Consider the following 10,244-nt stretch of genomic DNA (forward strand, 5'->3'; position numbering starts at 1 on the left):
TCATGCACAATACACACGTCTCTGCTGCATTCTCTGTGTACTTAGTATTACACCGTAGCTACGGAACCAAAAGTGTTTCCTTCGTTGTTTCAGTCAGGTAAGTTTTGTCAGGAACGCAGTGTTGCATTCTTAATAGTCCGGTAGAGACGTCTAGCCGCTTTATGTTTGAGAATTGGGGTTTAATCAGAAGATACAAACTCCACTGGTTACTCTGTCAACAAGACTAACCAAATAATAGAAAAAAATGTGACGTATCTTATAGTTAATTCACCAAAATCCCAGATGATTTATAAATAAGGCTAGACGGCACAGTTCCAGGACTAAGCTACAGGCCCTGTTTGAGGTTGGCAACATTGATGTGCTGTTATGTGGTATTGTGTATTTCTATGTGACGGGATGTCTTGTTGGGGAAAGGAAACGTCATTTAACTTCGTGAAGCCCGCAGACGTATATTACCAAGTGACTGACGCGATTTATTATTAGAACTTAATTTCCGACATGTTGACAGAAATGTTGCTTACTGCCTGTAATTAAACTCTGTAGTACGATGTTCTATCTATGTACAGTTTGTTTGAAGTATATGCCAATGAATCAGTGACACATTCCCACATGTGTTCATGTTAAACCTAAGCACCTAGTTTAACTTGTGGTTGGTAATCCTTGATAAGAAAGTTGCATAAAGTAACATTTTCTGTGCTATTTTTCAACTCGACATGAGCTAATGGACAGACATGTATCTTCAGGCATGACTGTAATACCATTATTAAAGCGAGGGTGACCTAGGCTTTCTGTTAATGTTATTCCTGTCCACCCCACGCAGCGTATCCATGGCCTCTCGGAAGCAGAAGCGAGTGTTGCGATATGTGGAGGAAGGCAGCCTGCTGAAGCTGAAATCCTATCTGCGTAAACACCCGGATATTGAGCTGAATTTCACGAAGGGGAGTAAGGGGCGCACTCCTCTTCACTTGGCCTGCTCGCTGGGGGATGATGCTGTGCTCAGACTGCTGTTAAAGTGGGGCGCAGACCCTTTGAGCAAAGACCGCAAAGGGGATACCCCATTACACCTGGCAGCGAACAGGGCACTCAAGCATGGCAAGAGGGGTACGTTGTGACGCACACATGTGCAAAAGACCAAGGTCACAGACCATGGCTAAACAGCAAGGACTCTCATTGCAAGCTCACAAAGGCATCCTTCTGTTGTAGCAGCAGAACTCAGAATGCTTGCAAACATCATATCAAGGAAAGGAATATTGTGAGAACTCCTTTGTGTTACGTACTTAATGGCAATAAGGGTAGGAACAGAACGTTTTTAAACTCGCAACTAAAACCACAAGTTTCTAATAGTCTACTGGAGTTTTAACTCAAATATAAACTGTTGTACAAAAAAAAGCTCTGTATGTCTGTAACTGTCATTGTTGTTCTTTCAAACATCCCTTTTGTTTCTTCAGCCTATGATGACCTGGTGGTCCCTTTAAGAAAGCGCTGTCCTGTTGCTATGGAGACGCCAAATCGAGCAGGAGTAACACCACAGGATACACTGCAGTGGATGAAAGAGGAACAGGTCAGTCTGACCCTGCGCTTTCACCCATTCCAGGTTTTACTACAAGCTTGATTAGCCACGGTGTATAGGTAACAAGCTCAGGCGTGTCTTATTAAAATCATAGTAAAACCCAGGAATTGATCAAACTGCTGTGCAATGAGAGTCTTATTTCCATGCCTGTGATTCACTCTAGAAAAGCCCCTAATGAGTGTGTTTGCTTCCTTCAGTTCCAGAAGTCTCCAGGAAGGGGAGAAAGCTCCAAAAAAGCAGATCCAGAAAAAGAGTGGCGCAATAAGCTCTTTGGAGAATGCCAGGATGAGTTCTTTGAGACTTTTGGGCAGTACGAGGGTAAGACATTTCACAGGTTTCTTCTTTCTACAGCAGGATAGCTATGGGAGTGAGCGGCTATTCTAATCATTCTCATTCATTTCTCAAGGATATACTGCTGGGGCACACATCTCCCCCAGCTCTCTCTATAGAAGGAAAGGTTTGTGTGCAAGCAGCCTGATAACTCAGCCCAGAGCTTCTATAAGGTTCAGTGTATGCCGTTGGTATGAATTAACCAGCTCAGAGGGATAAAAAATATATACTACTAACTTAGATTACACAAATTTTAGTTTTACTTTTAGAATAAGAAAGTGACTCCACTTTGTCTGGTAAATCTGATAGTATTCTTTGCCAAACAATTTTTTTATTTTTTTCATTTAAATGTGCTTTTTCTCCCCCACCCTTAACAGAAGATTTGTCCTGGGAGGAGAGAGAGTCAGAGAATTTTATTGACTGGGCTGACCGCATCAGGCAGGAATACAGTCGGAAGCGAGCACAATCTGAGCGGGAGGCAGCTGGAGCAGCTTCCGGGAGCCAGAAAAAGAACCGGAAAAAAGAGTCGGAATCCGAGGCACGGAGCCGACTGGAATTCCAGGCTAAACTGGAAGCTGAACATGCAGCTTACTTGGCCCGTGCTGCCAGAAAAGAGGAGGAAATACGTAAGGGGAAGAAGGAGAGATATGAGGAAAAGTGCACAGCTACTTTCCGGGGGGAATCAGAATCTCGGCTTGGCTATTCAGACATTCCCTGGCCGTCTCCTCTGGGCTCTGTTCAGGAGATGGTGGCTGTGATGCTTCACGGAGTGGATCGTGTCAATAAGACCGCCTTCAGGAAGTTTCTGATGCGACAGCAGACTCTTTGGCACCCAGACAAGTTTGCGCAGCGCTGCGGAGCTCGTTTAGAGGAAGGCGAGCGAGGCAGGATCCTGGACACGGTCACTGCGCTCTCGCAGGAGCTCAACAAGCTAGCTGAGAATGCCAAGTGACACGAATATGCACGCTTTTAATAAAGGCTTGATTTTTACAATGTGATTTGTTGTGACTCTTACTGCTTACTGGGTTAGTGTCATGTGGTTTGACTAATTATGTGTGATTCGGATCTGAGTGTTGCATTGTTTGATGCAATCATTATACCTTCACTAGTACATCCTGATCTTATCCACGTGGCTTTTATTTATGAGACAGAAACTGATATTACTCTCTTGGATTTAAAGATACTTTATATAATGTACATTTTCCTGATATTTAATATTTACTTACTTATCTGATAATACTGTGTCCTAATAAAATTGTCTGATTCTCTGGTGTTTCTGCCTAGATCATTAATTGCCATGCTTACTTAACTGTTCCAGCAAAAAAAAAAGATTTTGACAATGTGAACTGTTTTTATAACATGAACATAGTACTATATTGTCAAAGACTGCACTGGTTTCTGTGGGTCCGAGAGAACACACACAGGATCATCTTAGCAGTTAACTGTAGTAGGGGGACCATGGTCTGGCATTTATCAGGAATTGAAGGGTGTGTTGTGAACAACATCAAGCAAAATATAGTACAAGGTGTATTTTTTACCAAAAAGAGGATGATGGAGAGCAATGCATGCCACCTTTAAAGCTACATGACTCCAGTACAGATTTTATTCAGGCATAAAATGATTTTATAATGAAATGTATCTACTGCTTTTTTTTTATTTGAAAATATCACATTGAAACAGGAGTGGCCAGAATTGGCTCTTCCTCTCCTGGTCTTTGTTCCAACCCTGTATATAGAAAGATTACCAGAAGTTTATTAGGTCCCACAAACAAGAATTTTAACATTGCAATATAGAATTATAGATACAAAAGACAGCAAAACACAACGTGATTATAAAGTTAGTTGGGCACTTTGTAGTGGAGCTATAAATAAGGACGAATCACACTGTATGAAAAATAAGAAAAATAACCCACATTTTACTCACGATAACTTCCATTTGGTGCCAGAAGTTGTCGCTGTTGTTCCACCAAATGATTAGAGTCTGCTCCCGGCTTCGCAAGGCACGTTCACGCTCCTGCGAGAGCTGTGATTGGTCAACGCTGGTTACCATAGACATCGGTGACAGTTGTTTAGATATGGCGTCTGCTTGAGTAGAAAAAACAGATTTTACAACACATTTTAAACTTGTGTTTTTATTGTTTTTTACATTCCAGTTATAATTATTGGCATGGCATCACAGCATTATCCTGTTGGTCTAATATACTTATGTATTTCTTTGCTGGTTTTCGTAGAAGTTATTTGGGGACAGTCTGGTAAGAACGGTTGTTATTTACTGTAAAGTTACTTAAATCTTAATACTGTATGTTAATGACTATGTACATTTTAAATCACAGTCTGTATAAACCACGTTAGTCAGACAGTTAACAAGGCACCTGATTGGTTCCCTTTCCTGTGTGTGCAGTCTTCTATTGACAACTCTCCCTTCCTGGGGCTCTTCTACCAAGGTGCTACAATGTAAGTTACTGTGTTATCTATACTCCCCGCTGAATAACAGTATATTTACTTATCAGTCTCACAAAACAGCCTGTCCCTTAATATACTGGGAGTGGACACTGCTTTTTTTAGTTCAGGTTGTTTTAAGCGTTTTGTTTTTGTTATGAAGTGTAATCTTTGTAATATATGGAGCCTGTCCATCACATGTTTAGTTTGTTTGAGTAAGCTTGAATTGATAAGACAATTCTGTTCAATTCTGTTTTTTAGCAATCCTATTGAAAGCCCTTCCTTTCAGACACCTTCCATAGCTGAGCCCATTGTGCTTAATGGTTACACACAAGGGAGCACAATTTTAACAGAAAATAATCAGTATTTTACTATTCCACAGGTAAGAACCTCAGTTTTAAATCTTTACATGGTCTAATAGCTACATTCAATTGAATTTACAAAAGACTATATTGAACCTAATTGCTAATTTGTTAGTTAAATTGGAATGAAACCTTGATGTTGCCTGTAACGTTTTCTAAAAGCATAGCATCTTTATTTCAGCAGTCCATGAATGGACTGTGTAAGAGAAGCTCCAGTGGCTTTTCTCCAGAATTTTAAATCAAGCTGTGTGGCACCTCTTACTGCTTGTAACATTTCTCAGTCTGCTTGTCTCAATCCTTTGGAGCTAAGTCTCAGGATTATAAACGGACAAGGAGGTATGTAAAATCTATTTTTTATTGCTTATCCTAAAGTTGGTAGCTTGATAAAACAGTTTAGTATCTTTTATTATTTAATAATCATCAAGTTCCAGAAGCATATGTTCCCTGTTTGAGCTTTGTGATTCTTTCACTTTTAGGTTTCATTAACATCACAGTGATTGAACAGCTCACTACTGATCTGAGTGATTTTGTTTCTGATCCAAATAATGCAGAAACTCTTAGTCCAACACAGGAGTCTCTGTTCCCAGTATCTTCAAACTCAGGTAAGAACTCTCCTTTACTAATGTAAGTGTACCTAGTTTGTATTCGTATGGATTTATATTCATAATAATTACTTATTTTAACAGGGGACTTGAACGCTTCAGAACAAAATGGGTTATGTGAAAATAAATCTTTATCCCTGGACTACACTTTCTTTTGGAAAGGAAACTCCCTCATTAATATAACTGTCATTCATCTTATTGGAAAAGTCTGTTTGGATGCAAACGGTAAGCTTAAATACAATACAGTTTATCAATTTACAATATGCCCTGCCTCAAATAAGTTACAGAACTGCTTGTCTATATTAACCTTTAGTAGCAGTTATGATTGTAAAAGATGGATGTCTTCTTAATTTATATAGTTTTTGAATTTTGTGTATTACAGTCTTTTACTGGTGCCCACTTAAATAGGCAATACTTCTTGAAGGATTTACTTCCAAAGATTATAGAATCAAAGATATATGTTACTGTGTTTCTAATTTTTTTCAGCAAAGTTGCCATTGACGTTGACACAGAGATTTAGTGCAGTGTTTGTAAATGGAGATGCAACGGCACAGTCCAACTCAGGAAATCCAGGTATACAATACACAGAGGTCTATAAGTATTCTTTACATTTTAGCAAGGCTGGAAAATAAGAGAACATAACTGATCCCAAACAGATCCTATTGCCCTGTGTATTTTGATTCCACTATGAAATTAGGTTCAGAAATACAAATTGACACTGGTAAATCTACCCTTCCACCTGTGTATAAACCTTTCTTTCAAAGAAAATGGAAAGCAGATCCAGTTAGTTTTATAAACCAAGGGCATTTTTTTTTTTACCAAGTGTGATTTCTTTCTTTAGGTTATCAGATTGGAAAGCCTGTTATTGCTGGAAATACGAGAAGCAGTGTGATAACCAGGACAACCCTAAACATTTGGCAACCAGGTGCTGTATTTCATCATTACTAAACTGGGCTAAAGAGTGCTTGTATACTGGGCAGTTAAATCAAACTCCTTGGCATGTATTTTCCACTGTGCAGTCAAAATGCCCACTCCATAGTGAATGTATGAAGTGGGTAATTTGTTCAGTGGCCAATGATACTTCAGTTATCAAGACATGGTTGTCTGAGAAGAGAATACATGCTCAGGAACACACAGGTAGGGATGTAACTGCGGATGTTAGTCTTGGTGACTTTTTCTTGGTAATGTGATATTTATAAGCTCGGGCTAACATCTTTTATATATTGTAAAAGAGATGCCCTCACGGCGGTTCGTTGTCCCTTTAAAACACAACCCAACACACACAGGAATGGATTTTTCTAAAGCGCAGTTGCGCAATTTATAATAAACACAAAAACAAAATAAACAAAACGAACACCTAGCTCTTTTTTGAGCAATAACTAAAACAAAACAGGACCCTAAACTAAAGACAGGACAGCTAAGCTGTTTACCTGTAACAAAACAAAACAAACAGAACAGCACACACACAAAAAATGCTTCACACTACCTTTTTTTTTTTTTTCAAATTACAGCTGTACCCACACACACCAGCACAGTCGGGCTTCTACACTCTTCAGCAGCTCTGAGCAGACTGACTGCTCTCCTTAAATACCCTGCACCTGGCTCCAATTTTCAATAGTAGCCAGGTGCAGGTAATGATTAACAATAAAACAATTAACAAATACAATTAAACAAAACAAACCAAAATGCACATGTTTTCCTGCAGGGGGAATTTAACTCCCTCCCTGCTGTCTCACAATATATGTTTTATTTTTTAGTTGGGAATGGGCTGTGTGCCACTGCGAAAACAACACCTGTCTTATTTGGAGTGGACTTTACATCAGGATGCATTCTAAGACTCAGTTTGAAGGGATTGTCTAACTGCAGTCAGACCAGGTTTGTGAGCAAATCCACTTTAACAGCTGCTAATTGCACTTTCACAGATCCAATTAAAACTTACCTTACCCCTAACCTAAGGTAGCATTTGGCGGTGCAAGATTAGCACTAATCAGGTTAATTAATTGTTAATCTTTTGACTGAGGGCTGTATCCAAGCGACGACTTTGGACTTTGCTGCAGATTTCCCATTAACTTTGCATACTCTTTATGTCCCAACAATTCTGTCCTGCTGCCCATGGTGACCATAACCCTGTCCACAGTGTTAGTGGAGGTGTTTCCTTCACTTTATGAACAGGCACATAACAAATCAATTTAAAAAAGCAATCTGAAGGAAAAATACCATGCGGATATAGCTTAATGTGTTGAGTGGTTTAGTGGTTTGTGGTCCTTGCCACAGTTAAATTATACAGTGTTCAGTTAAGTAGAAGTACATCACAAAGCAGCACCTCTGAAAATATGTATAAAATACATAAAAAAAAAAGCTTTATACAAGAGTAATTCTCTAACCACCTTAGGTAACATGACAGTATATCAATTGATCTTCTCAATCTTGCATGTCTTGAAATGTGCATTTTAAAACTATAACCCTCCTGTCTTGCAGGGAGACTGTACAGAAAGGCCTGTCTTCACTGGTTAGCGCAACTATTGTTGCAAAGAGAGGCAACCCGGTATCCACTGATCTGAATGAATGGGTGTCTATTTGTAAGTTTTGTTTTTGAATAATTCAAGCAAGTGTTTTATTACTTGTCTAATAAGTTAACAAATGCAACGTACTTGTTTACTAAACGTAGGCATTGTATATCCTGGTTTTAGAACACACAGCAATGGCACTGAATATGTCAAGCACAGCTGCAGATAATGTACCAGGCACCTGCACTGGCGTTCCTGCTAACATGAACATCCAAATCATCACTGCTGATGTAGGTGTGGTGGAAGGGGTCCCACAGACAGAAATTCTTGCTGTAGAGGTTGGGTTAGTACTGAAGTAGTATTTACATACTCCTATTATAATTCTGGAAATAGCCTAAACTAAAACGGCCTTCCTGAAATTACTAACATTGCCTCAGCCAATTCCTTTTTAGCCGTTACCTAATCATAATTGCCTGAATCAAAAACTGAAGTATATTTTCAAGGCTGTATGTACCAGTAACCATACTAGCCACAAATTCATTGTTTTCCCTTCAGTTTTACATCTGTTACCTGGAAGATTCAGTGTGGGGGAGCCGATGTTGCTGCCTGTGTAAACGACTCAGTTGTTCAGTCTTTTCCTGTCAGCACATCAGTGACATTTATCAAGATACCAGCACAACCCCTTCCTTCTAAAACCAGGTAGGTTTCAGAACCTAGAACTGTGTTTGCTTTAGAAACATGTGATGTCCACAGAAAACAAACTCTGTATAGATCTGTATCTTTCAATAGTAAATCCTAACATGTTAAAAATATACATACTAAATGTTTGACAAGGTGTTTTCTTCAGCGTCGTTACAGGTTCAGAAAATACATTTCAAGCATGCTAAATTCCGGTACATGTTTTCATATTCCTGTTGTGCAGGTTTCAGTTAAATTATACAGAATACGATTGCGACCGGAATGATGTGTGCTGGCCCCAGCTTGCTTACCCACTGACCAGGTATTATACAGGTGAGTTCAGGGCTTCCTTGATAATGGCTTTCGTTGTATGGTTGTATTGAACTCCTTTAAGTGTTCTAATTAAATCACAATAGGCAGATCTGCACAGTTATGTGCACCTGAGCATTCTTCACAACCAGCTGCATGATGTCAAAAAGCAGCTCAGCTAGCTGCTTTCACTGATACTGCAGCTGACTGTGCAACTTTCAAACATAGCTACGTTCTTTAAATAACTCAAAGCTTTGTGAATAGGGCGGTAGATTTGTTTAATAAAGCCTTGTCCATATAACTCTTCCTTTTTGCCAGACGAGTCCTACTCCCAGTCCATAGCCAAAGGAATGATTCTGGTGTTCATCTTCATAGTAGCATCAGTTTTGGGAAGCCCTTGGAACCAAATTCGACAAGCCTGGAAAAACACTACCTTTTAAACCCAGCAAACGTGTGTCTTTAATCACTTTACTTAAATGTCTTTCATAATAATAATTAGATTTGAGTTGCTGTAATAATTCATTTTGTAAATGCTAGATTTTAGTTTTTGGTATTAATTTTTTTTTAAATCATGCTGTAAATAACAAGTTGTTTATAAAGCTGTACATAGCTTTGTAAGATATTTTTGTAAACATTTGACAGTTAAAAAAAAAGATGAATAAAAAGTTTATATTTTTGTATTTATTGTGTGTTGATTGCTCAGTAAAACCCCAAGGAGCATTGGAAAGATGCATATCTGCAGAAGTAATGCTAGGAAGACTTGTCTGCAGAAGCAATGCTATAGGAAGACTGGTCTGCAGAAGCAATGCTATAGAAAGACTGGTCTGCAGAAGCAATGCTATAGAAAGACTGGTCTGCAGAAGCAATGCTATAGAAAGACTGGTCTGCAGAAGCAATGCTATAGGAAGACTGGTCTGCAGAAGCAATGCTATAGGAAGACTCATCTGCAGAAGCAATGCTATAGGAAGACTGGTCTGCAGAAGGAATGCTATAGGAAGACTGGTCTGCAGAAGCAATGCTATAGGAAGACTGGTCTGCAGAAGCAATGATATAGGAAGACTGGTCTGCAGAAGCAATGCTATAGGAAGACTGGTCTGCAGAAGCAATGCTATAGGAAGACTGGTCTGCAGAAGCAATGCTATAGGAAGACTGGTCTGCAGAAGCAATGCTATAGGAAGACTGGTCTGCAGAAGCAATGCTATAGGAAGACTGGTCTGCAGAAGCAATGATATAGGAAGACTGGTCTGCAGAAGCAATGCTATAGGAAGACTGGTCTGCAGAAGCAATGATATAGGAAGACTGGTCTGCAGAAGCAATGCTATAGGAAGACTGGTCTGCAGAAGCAATGCTATAGGAAGACTGGTCTGCAGAAGCAATGCTATAGGAAGACTGATTTACCAGGGACCTATATAGGCATGCAGAAGTATATACAGCTTTGAAACCTAGCA

At 39.4% G+C, this 10,244-nt stretch overlaps 2 protein-coding genes across 6 annotated transcripts; both read left to right on the forward strand.

The window, feature by feature from the left end:
- Window positions 1–53: 53 nt before the first annotated feature.
- On the forward strand, window positions 54–3,101 carry LOC131699046 (NF-kappa-B inhibitor-like protein 1). 2 transcript variants are annotated; one of them, XM_058994546.1, is made up of 5 exons: window positions 54–97; window positions 821–1,101; window positions 1,449–1,561; window positions 1,768–1,888; window positions 2,278–3,101. In XM_058994546.1, exons 2-5 carry the CDS (start codon window positions 828–830, stop codon window positions 2,850–2,852), a joined length of 1,083 nt encoding a protein of 360 aa, XP_058850529.1. In that variant the 5' UTR covers window positions 54–97; window positions 821–827; the 3' UTR covers window positions 2,853–3,101. The 2 variants fall into 2 exon arrangements, with proteins under 2 accessions (XP_058850529.1, XP_058850528.1); XM_058994545.1 differs by lacking the exon at window positions 54–97 and adding an exon at window positions 112–343 and having other exon boundaries at window positions 2,278–3,099.
- A 751-nt stretch (window positions 3,102–3,852) lies between these two features.
- On the forward strand, window positions 3,853–9,414 carry LOC131699044 (tectonic-2-like). Of its 4 annotated transcripts, none has more exons than XM_058994544.1 (14): window positions 3,853–4,151; window positions 4,252–4,353; window positions 4,600–4,720; window positions 4,882–5,036; window positions 5,177–5,302; window positions 5,387–5,527; window positions 5,789–5,875; window positions 6,144–6,227; window positions 7,060–7,177; window positions 7,781–7,881; window positions 8,002–8,152; window positions 8,365–8,508; window positions 8,732–8,820; window positions 9,115–9,414. In XM_058994544.1, the coding sequence occupies exons 4-14, from the start codon at window positions 4,892–4,894 to the stop codon at window positions 9,234–9,236; spliced, it is 1,308 nt and encodes a 435-aa protein (XP_058850527.1). In that variant the 5' UTR covers window positions 3,853–4,151; window positions 4,252–4,353; window positions 4,600–4,720; window positions 4,882–4,891; the 3' UTR covers window positions 9,237–9,414. The 4 variants fall into 4 exon arrangements, with proteins under 4 accessions (XP_058850527.1, XP_058850524.1, XP_058850525.1 ...); XM_058994541.1 differs by having other exon boundaries at window positions 4,301–4,353; XM_058994542.1 differs by having other exon boundaries at window positions 4,301–4,353; window positions 4,600–5,036.
- The last annotated feature ends 830 nt before the right edge of the window (window positions 9,415–10,244 follow it).

This window comes from Acipenser ruthenus, chromosome 21 (assembly GCF_902713425.1).
Source record: "Acipenser ruthenus chromosome 21, fAciRut3.2 maternal haplotype, whole genome shotgun sequence".
Classification (NCBI taxonomy): domain Eukaryota; kingdom Metazoa; phylum Chordata; class Actinopteri; order Acipenseriformes; family Acipenseridae; genus Acipenser; species Acipenser ruthenus.